Raw genomic sequence first — 18,725 nt, 5'->3', positions numbered from 1 at the left:
AGAGCAGAAATAAATGAAACAGAAACAAAGAAAACAATAGCAAAGATCAATAAAACTAAAAGCTGGTTCTTTGAGAAGATAAGCAAAATTGATAAACCGTTAGCCAGAGTCATCAAGAAAAAAAGGGAAGACTCAGATCAATTAGAAATGAAAAAAGTTAAATGGACACCACAGAAATATAAAGGATCATAAGAGACTACTACAAGCAACTCTATGTCAATAAAATGGACAACCTGGAAGAAATGGACAAATTCTTAGAAAGGTACAATCTCCCAAGACTGAACCAGGAAGAAATAGAAAATATGAACAGACCAATCACAAGCACTGAAATTGAAACTGTGATGAAAAAACTTCCAACAAACAAAAATCCAGGACCAGATGACTTCACAGTCCAATTCTATCAAACATTTAGAGAAGAGTTAAACCTACACTTCTGAAACTCTTCCAAAAAAAGTGCAGAGGAAGGAACACTCCCAAGCTCACTCTACAAGGCCACCATCAGCCTGTTACCAAAACGAGACAAAGATATTGCAAAAAAAAGAAAATTAAGAATTTTCTTAATTCTGTAATAAAATTAAGAAAATTAAATGTAAGACAGAATACTAAAAACTTAGAGGAAAACATAGGCAGAACACTCTAACATAAATCACAGCAAAATCTTTCCATCTATCTCCTAGAGTAATGGAAATAAAAACAAAAATAAACAAATGGAACCTAATTAAACTTAGAGGCTTTTGCACAGCAAAGGAAGCCATCAACAAAACAAAAAGACCACCACAGAATGGGAGAAAGTATTTGCAAACAATGTGACTGACAAGGGATTAATCTCCAAAATGTACACAGCTCGTGGAGCTCCAAATCAAAAAAACAAGCAAATGAATCAAAAAATGGGTGGAAGACCTAAATAGACATTCCTCCAAAGAAGACCTACAGATGGCCAGAAGGCACATGAAAAGATGCTCAACATTGTTAAGTATTAGAGAAATGCAAATAAAAACTACAGTGAGATGTCACCTCACACCAGTCAGAATGGCCATCATCAAAAAATCTACAAACAAAAATGCTGGAGAGGGTGTGGAGAAAAGGGAACCCTCCTACCCTCCTGTTGGTGGGATTGTAAATTGGTACAACCACTATGGAGAACAGTATGGAGGTTCCTTAAAAAACTAAGAATAGAGCTACCATATGACCCAGCAATCCCACTCCTGGGTATATATCCAGAGTAAACTGTGGTTCAAAAGGATACATGCACCTGATGTTCAATGCAGCGCTGTTGACAACAGCCAAGACATGGAAGCAAACTAAATGTCCATTGACAGAGGAACAGATAAAGAAGATGTGGTACATATATACAATGGAATATTACTCGGCCATTAAAAAGAATGAAATAATGCCATTTGCAGCAACATGGATGGACCTAGAGATTATCATGCTAAGTGAAGTAAGTCAGACAGAGAAAGACAAATATCATATGATATCACTTATATGCAGAATCTAAAAAAAATGATAATAATGAACTTATTTACAAAACAGGAACACTCACAGACTTAGAGAATGAACTTATGGTTACCAGGGAGAAAGGCAGGGAGGGATAGATTGGGTGTTTGGGATTGACATGTACACACTACTATAGATAACCAACAAGGACCTACTGTATAGCATAGGGAACTTGGCTCAATATTCTGTAATAACCTAAATGAGAAAAGAATTTGCAAAAGAATGGATACTTGTATGGGTACAAGTGAATCACTTTGCTGTATTCCTATATTTAACACATCATTGTTTATCAACTATACTCCAATATAAAATAAAATTAAAAAAAAGAAATCTGTGGTAAACGATGTGAAGAAAAACTGCAAGATCCCACAGTAGCATAGAACAGGGCAATTCACCATTTTAATTAAAGCAATTACAAATCCAGGAGGAGGCTGGTCTTCTCTTGTAAATTACAATCTATTCATTTCCATTCCTCTCTTGCTAGTTTTCTCCAGTGATGGCTTTTGAAGGCTAGCAGCATGTGAGCTAATAAGCTTTAAAGAGTAGAATACTGAAGTAGGAAATGCATTTCAGACACTTAATGTCTTTGGTAGGCAGAGTGTAATTTTATTATTACAATGTTTTATATGGTCGAAATATAAAAATATATTTAGTACAAGTCAATGCCTCACACTTATTTGCTGTTATTAAATCTTTGAAGCTTGGCGTGGATTATTCTGGAGTGATAATTATATAATCCACAGACTACCATTAAAAGATTTATTGAGTTTTGTGTCAAAATACACTATGTGAAGTGATACAAGCACAGAGATAAAGCCTGTTAGTAAAAAGGTATATTTTACTTCCATGTAGTTTGCAGTCACTGAGGTGAAGTTAACACTACATTCATATTGACAGGAGCTTCTCTATCTTATTTTTAATAGTTTCTCTTGCATAATTAAAAACTGAGTAAGCCAAAAGTAGCATTTCCTAGGGGATATAAATATTTATAAAACTTTCTCTGACTACTTAAAAATTCTTCTTAGTTTCTTTTTCCTTAGCACTTCCAAAATTTACTAGAATTTTCTTCATTTTGGGATGACATTAGACAGAGTAATAATGACACACTATAGTAAAGGTGTACAAAGATCACTCCACTTTAGTATTATACATGTATCTGTTAGTCAGTAATTCATGTCTTTCCAGGATTTCTTAATCCTGGCACAAGAAGTTTTTTCATTAATCAGATCTCCAGGTAATTTTGTGCTAACATTAGATATCTTCAGTATAATATAAGGCAATATAAATTATTCATTCGATATGGCTGGAATAATTAAAGTGATAAGAATCCCTTATGGATTTGTGTTTATCAAAATGTACTGCATCCTCTGAACAGTATCACCAAGCAGTCAGTCCTGAAGAATGAATGAGTATACGAGAAAGGTGTATTTCATTAAATCTTCCCTGTTCTGAAAATGGTTGAAGATGAACACATGATATACTATGGCCCAACAATTCCTATATAACTGTAACTATTTTCTAGTTATATACCCAAAAGAAATGCATATATAAGTTCACCAAAAGACTCATACTAAAATGTTCACAGCAGCAGTATTCATAATAGGAAAAATTTACAACTCTCCACATGCCCATCGATAGTAGAATCGAAATGTAAATAGTGGTATGTTTATAAATAAAGCACAGCAGTAAAAATGAGCAAGTTAGAGCAACATAAATATGTGATGGTTCTCAAAACATAAATGAGTGAAAGAAACCAGACATTAAAAAAGTACATATGGTTCTATTCCATGTATAGCATGAGGAGGGTTTCTGAGATTCTGAGAATGCTCTGTTGCTTGATTTGGAGGTTGGTTACATGGGTATTTAATCAGACTGTGAAAATTCAGCTATCTGTGCATTTATGATGTGTCATCATTTTGCATATATATATTACTCTTCAATAAATAATTGAAAAAAAGGAGGAAGTTGACTGAAGATGTAGATCAGAGGAAATTGTGTGCATTATTGCCACTACTGCAGCTGCTTGGTTAGCTGTCTCACCTCCACAGCTTTGGGAAGAAACAGAAACCAAGCATAAATACCAGCTTTCTCAGCCTTGGACTTCAAGGTCTTTGAAATTTTGAACACCTAGAAGACAAGTCCTATGTATATTTCGATTTTCTTTTAATAGTACCAAGTGCTTAATAAACCCCTTTATGATGATAATGACAAGAGTGATAGTAGCAGGTTTTAATCAAGTATTGTTGTCACTTAAGGGAAGGGAAATCATGATGGACAAGCTCCTTCAAACCATAGTTTACCTTTGATATCATTAAGCAACACATATGCTATACTCAGTAACATCCACTCAGAAAATAACACTATTAATGCAAACTTACAAAACCACATACAAACTTGCAAATATTAAATACTTATACAAATCTTACAAATATCATGAATGACGGGCATACCTAAAAACATTGCTCAGTCGGGTTAAACATAAAATGATTATCTGGCTGGCTATTCTTTATGGGTATGGGTATAAACTACAAACCTGTGTTTTGCAGGTGACTGTTATTTGAAGGAGTGGTCTTCCTGGAGCCTGTGTCAGCTGACCTGTGTGAATGGTGAGGACCTAGGTTTTGGTGGAATACAGGTCCGTTCCAGAGCGGTGATTATACAAGAGCTAGAGAATCAACATCTCTGCCCAGAGCAGATGTTAGAAACAAAATCATGTGATGGTGAGTGCTACCATTCATAAAATCTATTTATTTTACTTTTGTGTTGGTAAGCAAAAGTGTAAGATATAAAATTTTCTGTTAAATAGGCAAATTTGCTAAGATATCACTTAAAGTTGAGAATTAAGGGTATGATTCCGAATTCTAAATATTTAGAGAATAAAAGTCTTGCCACCCTTCATAAACGAAATATTGTAAAAATATTTCCAAGTTTTATGAGCTAAAGAAGGCTGAGATAATTAGGAGCAAGTTATTTGTACACCTGTAGCAACCCTGATGATGTGTGAATCTAAGAATATCCTCAATTTATTTAAATCAAAAGAAAGAAAGAGGGCTTCCCTGGTGGCGCAGTGGTTGAGCGTCCGCCTGCCGGTGCAGGGGACACGGGTTCGCGCCCCCGTCCGGGAGGTTCCCACATGCCGCGGAGCGGCTGGGCCCGTGAGCCATGGCCACTGAGGCTGAAAGAAAGAAAAATTACAAAGCAACAGCAAAATGAGATATTTTACTATATTCTCGGAAATTGATAAATCTAAGTATTGGTAAGGATTAGTCTGAATTTGATATACAGCATATATAAAAAAACATCTTTATATGTCTGTGTGTATATATGTACATACACATAGAGCCATGCACCCAATATAAGCAATAGATGACATTCACAAGAACCACAGAGCATTAAAATGTTCTAGCTTGGGAACACAGAAGCAATCTAAATGAAAAAAAAAAGAATTGTTATCTAGTGGAGAATGTCTTGCTCAAGAAACAACCCTCTCATTCCTGCTTGTGTTCTGAAGCAATTGAGTATGACATATATTAGCAAATAGGAGCCAAAATAACATCTATATTACTGAAAAGTTGAAGAAAGCTTAGAATGTTGGAGAACAATGCTTAGAATGAAAGCCAATTGAGCTAGATGCCTTAACCCAAGAATTATAGAATTATCCACCTTCTTAGTTAAGTCTTCCCCAATTTACCAACCAGATAAAACATTTCATATTCTTGGGTAGGTAAAGGAGAGAAAGGTCAGAGGTTACAATAAATGAAATAATTCCCAAGAAAAGAAAAAGAATTGTTTACCCTGAAATGACAATGAAGTAAAATTAGGAATCAGTAACAATTGCAAAGAAATTCTCCCCATGCCCACACAGAAGTGAAAACTGAAAGCTACATTTCTAGAGCATTACATATCAAATGTTATGCAGGATGCAGCACAGAAGTACTTAGAAGGTAATTTGAAGCTTTACATTCTTACATAGGAGGGAGAAAAGTTTAATAACAGCTAGACTTTCAACCCAATTTTTAAAAAAAAAAGGGAAATAGAGTGTATACAGTACTGATAAATACAAATTCAATGAGATAGAAAACAAATAAACAAGATAATCAACAAAACCAAGAGCTTGTTATTTTGACCAAACTAACAAAATAGACCACCTCATGCAAAATCAATGAAGAAAAAAAAAGGACAAAATTACTACTACTAATAAAATAGTGTTTAAAAATATAATTCTATGAATAAATTTTGCTAATAAATGTAAAAACTTGACAACAATTTAGAATGTTATTTATCAAGAGTAATAGAGAAACTAAACCAAAGATTCTGCAACTATTAAAAACACAAGTCTATCAAATATTCTCACACATGCACACACACTAAAACCTAAATGGCTTTAATTATGAGTTTTACTAAAATTTAAAGAAACAGACAACTCCCATTTATTGTGAAATCTTAAGAAATAAAACAAAGTTGGGTAGAAAAAAAAGATGACGAAAATCTCCCCAATACAACACCAAAATCACACACAAAAATGAAAAAAAAATTATTTTAAATCAAAATTTGAATCTTCTACACTGTAAAATAGATCATAAACAAAGTTACCAGACAAGCCACAGTCTTAGAAAAGATATTTGTGAAGTCAATTTTAAGGAATTAGTGTCTAGAACAACTATCCTAAATCTTTGCAGCATTCCAAGACAATTTCATACTTGTAAAATTGCTGAATACCCCAAACTGCTTTTCTCTGTGAGTTATATATATCAAAATTTTTCATATTAAAAAATGACAACTGATGTTTTAAAATATTTGATAATTTAAAACAATCATAAATCAATTTGTTACCATAAATAACTATTTTCCAAAACAAAAAGAAAATAACTTTAGTGACAGGCAGAGTCTCGTTTTACACTTTTTCAAATCTCTGGCTTAACATCTGGCTTAACAGAAGACAGCTGGCTTCTCTTCTCTGCTTCTGCATTCAGTCTATTGCCATCTTAGTTTAGTTTATGTATATGAAGAAAATCCAGCCTTACTTACCCAGGTGTGTAGTTAAAGGGAAAATCCTCACACACGTACTCTGAAAGAATGTCAAAGTCTTCCCTGGTCCCTGGACCATAATTTGAGAAGTGTTATTCTAGAATAAAAAATTCCCACAACCCAATATGAAAAGGCATAGACTTCAGTAGAAAAAAAGGGGTGGGGGGAGCCAAAAGATATACATAAGCAATTCACAAGGGGAAATCTAAATGCCCCAAAACATTTTTCTCACTGTTTAATAGCTTTGGTAATCAACTACAAGTTAAAAATGACAAGATAGCTTGCCATACCCACAAGACTGACAAGAAATTTAAATCTGGAATTTATAAATGTTTGTGAGGGTTTAGAGTAATAGTAACTCTTATTCAGTGCTGGTGGGTATATAAACTGTCACCTTTTAAAGAAAAGAATGAGCTGTATTTAGTAAAGTTTCAGCTATCCCTACAGTGATACCCAGAAATTTCCCTTCTAAATATTTACCTTGAAGAAGCGCCAGGAGGCTTGCACAAAACTGACCACTGAGGCACTGTTATAATAGCATAAGTTGAAAACAACCTAAAAGTCCACCCATAGAGGAAATAGCTAAATAAATTGTAGTAGATAGTACCATGGAATTCTATGTAGCAGTTAAAATAAATGGACTATGTCTGCATTAAAAAAATCACATAGAAATATTTCATTTATAACATTTTATGTTACATATAACATTGACTATTAAGTTTCAAAAAGATGTATGTATCATATGTATCAGTATGATACTTTTTAAATTTTAAGACTGCCTAAAGGGCTTCCCTGGTGGCACGGTGGTTAAGAATCCTCCTGTCAATGCAGGGGATATGGGTTCGACCCCTGGTTCGGGAAGATCCCACATGCTGCGGAGCAACTAAGCCCGTGCGCCACAACTACTGAGCCCACACTGGGCAACCACAACCCAATATGAAAAGGCATAGACTTCAGTAGAAAAAAAGGGGTGGGGGGAGCCAAAAGATATACATAAGCAATTCACAAGGGGAAATCTAAATGCCCCAAAACATTTTTCTCACTGTTTAATAGCTTTGGTAATCAACTACAAGTTAAAAATGACAAGATAGCTTGCCATACCCACAAGACTGACAAGAAATTTAAATCTGGAATTTATAAATGTTTGTGAGGGTTTAGAGTAATAGTAACTCTTATTCAGTGCTGGTGGGTATATAAACTGTCACCTTTTAAAGAAAAGAATGAGCTGTATTTAGTAAAGTTTCAGCTATCCCTACAGTGATACCCAGAAATTTCCCTTCTAAATATTTACCTTGAAGAAGCGCCAGGAGGCTTGCACAAAACTGACCACTGAGGCACTGTTATAATAGCATAAGTTGAAAACAACCTAAAAGTCCACCCATAGAGGAAATAGCTAAATAAATTGTAGTAGATAGTACCATGGAATTCTATGTAGCAGTTAAAATAAATGGACTATGTCTGCATTAAAAAAATCACATAGAAATATTTCATTTATAACATTTTATGTTACATATAACATTGACTATTAAGTTTCAAAAAGATGTATGTATCATATGTATCAGTATGATACTTTTTAAATTTTAAGACTGCCTAAAGGGCTTCCCTGGTGGCACGGTGGTTAAGAATCCTCCTGTCAATGCAGGGGATATGGGTTCGACCCCTGGTTCGGGAAGATCCCACATGCTGCGGAGCAACTAAGCCCGTGCGCCACAACTACTGAGCCCACACTGGGCAACTACTGAAGCCCACGCGCCTAGAGCCTGTGCTCTGCAACAAGAGAAGCCCGCGCACTGCAACGAAGAGTAGCCCCTGTTTACAACAAAGGGAGAAAGCCCACGCGCAGCAACGAAGACACAACACAGACCACCCCCCCCCAAAAAAAAACAAAACAAAACCTAAAAATAATTCTATAAATCATTTATAGGTTGTATATATTTATACTTACATTCTATTTATATTAAAAGAATTTAAAACGTCACAGAAATGCATGTATCTACTTCAGAAGACTGGGTATTGCTGGAGAAACAAGGAGGGAGGATCAGATCAGGAAGCAATATAATAGAACATCAAGTTTGTTACTTTTTTTACTCATCAACAAGCAAAAAAAAAAAACTAAAGCAAATATGACTAAATGGTAATATTAGTTAAAATTGAATGATGGGTAATTGAATATTTTTAAAATTATTCTCTGTCCTTGTCGGTATGTTGGATATTTTATAATACTTCAAATAAACATAAAATTAAATTGAAAATCCAGGTTCACATTAGATAGTATGACAGCAGACATGGAAAATTAGTTGGAATTTAGGTATGTATCTGGAATTTTTTAACATTTATATGGCAACTTCTGGATAATAACTTGACATTTGAATCATTCAGGATGGACTTCTCATCCCTTTCCAATTGTTTATAAATATTTCATTAATACCCTATCTCCATGATTGTTCCGCTGGCCTACAGAATGCCTCTGTTAATGTTTATTGTGTTCCTGCAGATGGACAGTGTTACGAGTATAAATGGATGGCTAGTGCTTGGAAGGGCTCTTCCCGAACAGTCTGGTGTCAAAGATCAGATGGTATAAATGTAACAGGTAAACCTCCCATTTCTTTGTTCTTTGAAAGGCTTCCTGTAACACGCATGTAATTGGTTAAAGAAAATCATTACGAAAACAAAGATATTCTTTCAGTATTCCACACGTGGTTGGGTTCACGACACCTGAGCTGTGCACCTGATGACCAATGACAAGTTATTTTACTGTTTAATGTTTCAATTAAATTCTCCCTCACCCTGCCATTTTAGACATTGCTGCTATAATTTAATTAAAATACTGTCTAATTCTAATAAATGATTATAAGTAAATCTCAGATTGTTTTTCCTATAAATCTTATATATTAATAACTTACTTCTTACATGCTAAGAAAGTCAATATTTTGTTGACTCTGTTTCTGTGCCTTAAAGGCAATATACATGCAGTCCAAAAATACTGCCACGAGAATATGATTACACAAATCCAAATATTTTGCTTAAATTCAGAAATCTATGATTTATAGAAGATCTATTGGTAAAACTCCAGCCCAGAGCATAAGAGTAGCCAATCTACCTACTCTGTCCCAAGTCAAAAATCATTGTACATTGAAAGAAGAAATCCAAATGAAAACTTTTTTTGAATTTCCTTTGACCCAAATATACCCCCAAGAACTACTCTAGTCTACAGTTACTGAAGTTTCCTTATCTGAGTCCAGTAAATGCAAGGGATCCCAAAGACCCTTTGAAGAGGGAAGGAAATTGGCTCCAGAGCTGGAGTGAACCACCCTGCAAATTTTCTACAAAGAAACCAGGGTCAGAACAGAACCTCAGCCTCAAGCCCATGGACCCAAAGATCTAATGTCTCTTCTTAAACAATGTATTTGTAGAGATCGAATCTACAGGAATCTCCATAGCATAGCAGCAGCCTGAGTATTGACAGTTAACTGTTCAGGGGGACCTGCTGACTTGCTGCCATTGTTTTGACCCTCTGGCAGGGAGAAAAAGTAATGTGCATTTTGTTGCCTCTGAGTAATGTCCATTTATAAATTTAACTGTAATATCTACAGTAAGATGACAGGAGCAGGGGTCGATAGGCTTTTTGGAAAGCATTAATTTTTATACTGAATTTTAAATTACCTGGATTTATTGAAACCTAATTACTCATTTCCTCCTTATGAAAGCTACAGCAGGATGTCAGATTGTATCCTTGTGAAGATAAGATTTTATACATGAGAAATCTGTGTTAAGAAACACTTGATAATAGCAACTCCCAGTGGATACATCTATAACAAAGAAGAGACACCTACCAAGAAACCCTTTGCTCTCTCACACTATTATTTTCTGGAAGAAAAATCTGTTCCAAGCACACCACTCTCAGAGGCAACAGGGGAAGACAAGAGTTCTGGGAAGAGAAGCCTAGGCTTTCTGAACCCAAAAGCATTATAGAGGCGGTCCACTCAACTCAGGTGTTGAAAATGAATGTTTACATTCTTCTTTAAACTATTCAGAGGGTATTTTACAGCTTTCCCAGAGGGTCCTATTAGTTTTCAGTGTTTTTTTTTTCCCAAATATGGATGCAAATAATAGTTGTCTGCCTTCTCTTCTACGTGTTAAAAGCTCTTTTCACACTGAAATTGGGGCTATTCCCCAATGCAAAGGTAAGTCAAATTTTAAAAGACTTACTTACCTGTAGAAATCATATTTTCAATTTCTTTTCCATATAAGTATCCCATGTATTTATTCCTTCTAATGCTGTTTTATAGCCCCCCCAAAAAATGTGTAAATGATTGATTTGTGATAAACTCTGTATGCATTCTTCTTCCATCTTTTAGGAGAGATGAGATTCTTTATGAGAAATAGACAAGCATGTAAAGTATATTATCTACCTTGATTGATTGCTTTAATTTTATGAATAGTTGTCTTTATAAGAAACTCAAGATGCTGTTTTACTTTGTCTTCATATGTTTAATGATGATAACTTCAATATGGCCATGTAACTGCAACTGCCTTGCAATGACTAACTGCTTTTCCATAACAATTTTTCTGTGAATATTTTGTTTACAATATAGAGAGATAAGGCAAGGACTTAATAGGCACCTTTGATTAGATTCCAGAGGATCATCAATTCCACAAATAAAGGAAAAATTTTGCTTTGCTAAAATTCTAAGTTGAATAAGTATGGTTTGAAACTATCAGTTCTTTCCATGCCACCAATACTGTTTCTTTATGACATCTATTCTTGTCTTGAAACTTCATTATAACAACTTCAGCACACCTGGTACTGTACTCGAAGGAAGAAAGAAGAGGACGAAACAGAGAGCTGCAATGTCAAGTTAAAACAATAGTGCAAACATACACTTAGTAGCTGCCTTTGTTTTCTTATACCCAAAAAATATCCTGAATTAGTGATTTTCTCAAAAAGAAGTATGTATTATAAAAAATACATATACAAGATAGTCACATGAATTAAAGGGACATCTTAACATGAAAACTATTTATTTGAATAACCAAGAAAGAATTTTAAAAGAATATTAAATCTGCTTTTTAGTGCTGGACTTGGTCTCAGAAACTGTGATAAATAGCTTGCAGGCAATTAGTGTTTTCAAAGTAGCAACTATAAAATCATCCATTCAACAGGTGCTTATTGAGCACCTGCTGAGTGACAGCTAGTATGCTGTCTCCTTTGAATAAGAAGAGCCTCAAGATCCTAAATAAAGTGGTCAAGGTCAACCAAATATTTCAGTCAGCTGCCCTCAGAAAAGTCTGTGGGATTCCCAAGGTGGTTCAGGATTCAAAGACAAGTCTACAACAATGATGTATTTTTAATCATTGCAAGAGATGCTACTTGTCAAAATATGATTTTCTGTTCTGCAGGGGGCTGCTTGGTGGTGCGCCAGCCTGATGCTGACAGGTCTTGTAATCCACCGTGTAGTCAACCCCACTCGTACTGTAGCGAGGTATGTGTGAATTCATTAGAGTAGGCAAGCCAGCTTCATCATTTGTCACCCCACTGCCTCTGGTACAATCCATTCCCCCACCCCAAAAAAGCATGTCTTGAGGCATAAAAATTCTATTTTGGGACCTCTCCTTTTATCACTATAAACAATCCTGAATGCACTTGCTTCTGCTGTTAGAATAAGTTTGTAAAGGGACAAAAAGTGTGTTCTTTTTTACGTACTTACGACAGAAATTACATGAAGTAAATTCCCAGAACAATATTTCTTTAAAGGCTGCTCTTCAAGTCAGGTCTGTTATGCTTACAAAGATCACCTTGCATGTACAGTATAAGTCTTGTTCTCCTGCAGACAAGGATATGCAGTTGTGAAGAAGGGTACACTGAAGTCATGTCTTCCAATGGTACACTTGAGCAGTGCACACTTATCCCCGTGGTGGTGATACCCACTGTGGAGGACAAAAGAGGAGATGTGAAAACCAGTCGGGCAGTACATCCAACCCAACCCTCCAGTAACCCAGCAGGACGGGGAAGGACCTGGTTTCTACAGCCATTTGAGCCAGGTGAAGTGACTAGACAGTGTTGATGTAGAATTCTTTAGCTATATATTTAACCAATGCCAAAGGATTTAAAAAATGAGCAAGCATTTTCATATGAGTTAATTATTTTATGTATAGTCATTTATGTTGATACTGCCATATATTATTATAATTTTCTACTATTACGAATAAAGCACTCATGCTGAAAATTCAGAAAAATGAAATTACTTTCTTCTGAGAAAAATTTTAGGATTGATATTATTTATTTTAATTTCAGTCCTAAATTTAGAAGTATAATTATTTTCACATTGAACAAAGAAATCTAACAAAGAAAATATTAGGAAAAAGTGTTGTCATTCAGAACCCGAACAAATAAAACTATAATGACGTTAAAGAATTTTCCATTTCACCAAGAATGTTAAATATTTGAACCTTAAATAGGAAGATCAGCAATGCAGGAGATACTTGGCAGCCAGACCAATTTCTACCAGCCCTTAGACCTGGCACACTCAAATACTCAGAATCTATACTAGCACCAGATAAACAGGGGCAGGGATGGAGCCTTCCTGTCTAGATGGGACAATCTAAACTTGGAGACTGACCAGACACCTGTCATATTCAACAGACAGCTCGTAATGTATCTAGTAATGGGCTTGAAGCCCATACAGACAAAAGCCTGAAGCCTCATCAGATGCTATCCTTACTCTGTACCTTTTCTCTCTTCAGTTGATTGAACCATATGCTTAGCCCTAGAACTAAGCTGGTGCTTAAAAATGTGCTGCAAGAGCTATGTGGTAACTAAGATCATGACACTTTTTCTCACACCCTAGAGGGATGACTAGTTCATGACCGAAGGAAATCTCCAGGCAAAGCCAGGCATAAATTACTTCCTGACTCCGTTAGAAACATGAGAAAGGAAGGAAGTGATTTGCATAGCCAGCACATCTCTATTTTTAATGCATTTAGTCAAAACACTTTCCCTTACTGGTGAATCACTATTGGGAATTTTTTTTTTTAAGTATGTTCAATATTTGGGTGAGTCATATTTAACCACATCATCCCTGCCTTGATTAGGTTTCAAGCTGAAAATAAAATTTATTTTGTAAAGCTGACCTGTTTCTGTAAGCATGGGAAACTCTTCCTCTCAGTGTCCAGGACAGCGGACCAGCAAATGGCCATTTGCAGTCTTGACCCTGACCAAAAATCCAAGCAGATCTCCTCACATCAAAACTGATTTTTAGGGGGCTTCCCTGGTAGCGCAGTGGTTGAGAGTCCGCCTGCCGATGCAGGGGACACGGGTTCGTGCCCCAGTCCGGGAAGATCCCACATGCCGCGGAGCGGCTGGGCCTGTGAGCCGTGGCCGCTGAGCCTGCGCGTCTGGATCCTGCGCTCCGCAACGGGAGAGGCCGCAACAGTGAGAGGCCTGCGTACCGAAAAACAAAAAACTGATTTTTAAAGAGAGAATATTATTATTGTCATTTTTCATTTAATATATAGTTTTCCGAAAGTGAACATTTTAATATATTAAAAAGGTACATGTTCTAAAAACATACAATTAGACCTTGCTCTTGGTTTATGAAAAACCCAAAAATATTTGTTGAATTTCTCTCAGGGCAAATAAACCCAATAAGAGCTCTTTCGATTTTGAACCCAGACTCAAATTTTTTAAATCTTTAGAATTGAGGAAAAAAAAAAAAAAGCGTATTTAGAATATTAACTTAGTTTATTTCCATCAAGTGAACCCCTAATTGATCCAGCTCTAGGCAAAAAAAAAAAAAAAAATTTCATAGTACTAATTTGCTTTTGATGCCTTCCAAACATTGGATAAACCAGAGTCTCTGTGGGGTCATTTTGCCCAATCTATAATTTTAATTCTAAAATCATATGTTTAGCTGTATGTGTGCAACAGAAAATACATGTTGGTGTGAAGATCAAGTTCAGTTAGGCAAAGCCATTAATAGTATCAGTCGTTTGAAGTCTATTCAGAATATAAAACTGAGAAGTTCAAAGAGAATGAGACCAGAAAACCAAATTTTAAAAGTTCCTGTCATAAAACTGGAAAAAAAGAAAAATTCCTGTCCTGATTCCATACAATAGAAAAGGTAGAAAAAAGTTATTTAGAGATCCTTTTATATGTTAATCAAACTTGGCTGTTTTTACAATTGATATTGTCAAATCAGTTTTAAAGCACGCTCTAAGTATAAACTAGATAAAGGATTATTAATTCCAAAAATGTTAAATATATTTACTATCAATTCATCTGGAAAAAATATTTAAATGACACAGTTTACATTGAGATACCTGTCAGATACCTGTCCTCAAAGTTGTAGGACTTTCTTGAAATTGCATTATTTTTTCTTCTTTTCTCACAATTGCCATTCTAAAGATAGAATGAAAATCAGAAGAAAATGTTTATATTAGCGTTACACATATATTGGGTTTAAAAGAAAATTCAGATAAGAAGCAGCAGAAATGTAGACCTGTTAACTTGAAATCTGAACTTGAATTCCAACTTCATTGCTTTTCAATTCAATTTTCATTGACAATTTATCTTTCATGAAGGACCATCTAACTCACTATAGCAGCTTTGCATTAATCATTAATTATGCCTAAGCAATAATTCATTTTGAGTTTTGAAAGGACTTGGTCATATGTGACTGGTCATTTGTTGTAGTTAAAGACTGTCATATATATACCAGACTAATGTAAATTAATGACTAATATCCATTCTTCTTAGATGGGAGACTAAAGACCTGGGTTTACGGTGTAGCAGCTGGGGCATTTGTGTTACTCATCTTCATTGTCTCCATGATCTATCTAGCTTGGTGAGTGTTTAAATATTTCAAAATCTAAGGGGATCTCTATTTCAGAGGAACCACTTTCAACTGGCCATAACCAGGAACAGCAATCTAATGTCTCAAATAAGTATTCCACATTAGTGGTCATCTGAATTTCTGAATAAGCATGGCTTTAGTCTTAGATAGTCTAAAAACTACCAAATCTGAGCCATTTAATTTCTGAAGATGAGCCAGAGCTGCCCCAGGTCATCTTCTCAAGTATGTTCTCCTTGGTTCTATAAGCAAATATTACTTTGTATACTTATGATGAACTGTAGATTTTTATATTGAATTACTGAGGAAGATATTACGGTAATACCCAATTTAACTATCTTTTAAAACATGCATTAATTACAAATTGTGTTATTTATAAAACTTTATGGACAAATATAAATGATTATACTATAACATTATTTCCATTGTTAGTACTAGAGGAATTCCATTTAAACAATTCATCTTTTACAGGATAATAAAATATTTGAAGGGTGCTGTTTCAAGTTTATTCAGAGCATAAAACAGAGAAATTAAAAAACCAGAAAATCAAATTTTAAGGTTGAATTTAGGCAGTGTAGGCAATTAAGCAATTTAGGTTTATCAGTGTTTCCAGTTTTTTCATTTAAAACAATAAAAAATTGCAATTGAATATTGATTTTCTTTCTCCCAATTTTAATGATTTTTTTTTCTTTACAGCAAAAAGCCAAAGAAACCCCAAAGAAGGCAAAACAACCGACTGAAACCTTTAACCTTAGCCTATGATGGAGATGCAGACATGTAAACCATAACTTATCCTGCCAACAACCAGTCTCAGCTTTCTATCTTTGCTGTAGATATCCAGAGGCCACAAAGCTATTCAAACTGTATGGATTAAAATACATTGTAACTTCTTAAAAGATCATCATTAAGAGTGAAAATCACAGTGCCACTGGAGATATCAAGACAGTACCACTTACATAGAAACCATCAGCCTTGAGAATTCTAGGAGATTTAGTTGAATACATGCTGCATTCTGAGAGTTTTATGTGATCTTTCTGAAATCTACCAACTGATAATTCACTTTCATCTCTAAAATATGGTGGTGGGCTTGGCCAGTTAGGATGCCTGATGCAAGCCTCTGTCTGCAGTTAATCATAGTAACATTTTTGCATGAAGAGTTTATACCAAGATCTCTACACTTCTATAGTCAAACCTAACAACATGTATACTCAATTGATGATACACATTATGTCAGATTATGTACTTGTTAATAAGCAATTTTAGTGGTGAATAAAGATAAACTCTAAACTGAGCAGAAAACCCACTGAATAAATTCAGCATCCTGGTGATTGATGATAGTTTCATTGACCTGCATTTCAGAGGCAAAGACCCTTTTATAAGACTTAATTCTTGTCTCTCTCCAAACTACAAATGCTGGACAGGTACTAGTACCTTAGAAGAGTCCTCAAGTTCAGTATTTTATAGTGGTTATTGTCTGGAAAACTAATTTGCTTGTGTTAATACAGTATGTTTCTACTTTCTCTAATTTTCAAACTGGTTGCCTGCATCTTTTTTGCTATATGGAAGGCACATTTTTGCACTATATTAGTGCAGCATGATAGGCACTTAACCAGTATTGCCATAGAAACTGCCTCTTTTCATATGGGATGAAGACATCTGTGCTCAGAGTGTCATGGAGACATTTACAAGTTCTTGTGTCCTAAAGAGAGTAAAGTTCAGTTGGGATGGCGACAGGATGGAATTAGCTATTACATCTGCTGCACACACTCTTCCTCATCACTGCAGCCATTGTGAAATCAACAACATGGCGGTAATTTAAGTGTTTAAATCCCGAACTCACTGACCCTCCAAAAGATGGATCCCTCTAGTTGGTTTTTAATTGTACTTTGAAGGCTGTTTATGACTAGATTTTTATACTTGTTATCTTTGTTAAAAAAAGAAAAGAAAAGAAAAAAAGGAGCTGGTTGTCTTTTTAATTTTGAGCAGATGGAAAAAAATGTGTTTGTGACTTTTGTAACTAAAAGAAATCAAAATTGTATGTTGATTTTTTTTCTCGCTGATCTGTTTTCCTAGTTTCAGATGGAATGTATTTCAAAATCCATTGTTTTGTCTTTCTCACCAGTAAAATTTGAAGCGAGTCTTTTTAATGTATGATATCAAAAACTAGAATTTTTAAAAGACAAGAATAAATATTTTGTCCAGGGCTTCATTAAATATCTAGACCAAGGGTGGCACACTTTTTCTGTAAAAGGTCAGATGGTGAAGATTTTCAGCCAGGTCTATGTTGCAACGTCTCCATTCTGCCATTGTGAGAATGCAGCCATAGACAATACACAGTACAGTACATAAAAGAATGAGCGTGGATGTTTTCCAGTAAAACTTCCTTTAAAAGAAGTCAGCAGGCCACATTTGTTGTGGTTTGCTGGTCCCTGCTCTAGAAGCTTTTTCAGTGCTAACTCACTCTCCATTGTGTCATCTTGAGCTTTCATTCATTTACCCTCAGACTGCGATCAGTGTTTAATTTCAAAAATGAGAACAGTCATTCAACTTATCACTGTATTGGAAGTAGCTATATTTTTCACAGATGTAGCCCTGGGAATGGCACAGTAAAATGATATCTAACTCGGCTGGTTTCTTTCGTATGAAAGGAAAATTCAAAACGTGCCATTAAAAAGCGATACCATTTTTCAGGCAACATTTATTGCGACAACCTTTGGGAGACGGAAGGACGTTACGTTTTCAGGTCTTTAAAAAATAGCATCACAAGCTATTCTATCTTAAACATAGCTGTGTTGCTACACAAGTGGTTTGGACTAGAAGGTATCTTACCTTCATACTAGAGTTTGAACTCCCCCTACTGTTTGCTAGAGTATTTGCAAAGATTACAAAAGATAGATTGGAATGTCGTTGTCCCTCAAATAAACAGATTTCTACATATTTCGATAAGCATTAAATGTGGTAAGCACTAATTCCTTATTCAATATTCACTGTATTAAGCAACATGTAAATCATTTCTAAGCAAACAGGATGTCAGGAAAATGAGAATTTTACCTTAAACCAAGGATTTAGGATAAATACAAATTCCATTTCATCTGTCTTATTAAAGAGGAAGACAAAAATAATATTGTCACCCTAAAACTGTGATTGTCAATATATGTACTCAGGGGTCTTCCAGATAATCCTCAAGTTGATCTCTTTGAATAAAATGAACTCCATTTGTCCAAAATGGTTGAGAAATAGTCCGTTGCAGTTACTTGAAGAGTTTCACTGACAGTCTTATGAAATGCATGCCATACCCAATACCCTTGAAATTGTTGACTAGGATAAAATATTGTTGCTACTAATGCTATA

The 18,725-nt window shown here is 35.1% G+C and overlaps 1 protein-coding gene across 1 annotated transcript in view; it reads left to right on the top strand.

The window, feature by feature from the left end:
* The window catches only part of THSD7A (thrombospondin type 1 domain containing 7A), a 469,228-nt gene extending 450,911 nt beyond the window's left edge, over positions 1-18,317 (top strand). Inside the window, exons 23-28 of the mRNA XM_024127055.3 lie at positions 4,044-4,217; positions 9,020-9,115; positions 11,926-12,008; positions 12,357-12,567; positions 15,281-15,368; positions 16,071-18,317. Of these exons, the coding sequence (XP_023982823.1) occupies positions 4,044-4,217; positions 9,020-9,115; positions 11,926-12,008; positions 12,357-12,567; positions 15,281-15,368; positions 16,071-16,155 (737 nt within the window). The 3' untranslated portion in view covers positions 16,156-18,317. The remainder of the gene's footprint in view (positions 1-4,043; positions 4,218-9,019; positions 9,116-11,925; positions 12,009-12,356; positions 12,568-15,280; positions 15,369-16,070) is intronic.
* The last annotated feature ends 408 nt before the right edge of the window (positions 18,318-18,725 follow it).

This window comes from Physeter macrocephalus, chromosome 5 (assembly GCF_002837175.3).
Source record: "Physeter macrocephalus isolate SW-GA chromosome 5, ASM283717v5, whole genome shotgun sequence".
Classification (NCBI taxonomy): domain Eukaryota; kingdom Metazoa; phylum Chordata; class Mammalia; order Artiodactyla; family Physeteridae; genus Physeter; species Physeter macrocephalus.
This window is presented reverse-complemented; position numbering and strand designations above follow the sequence as displayed.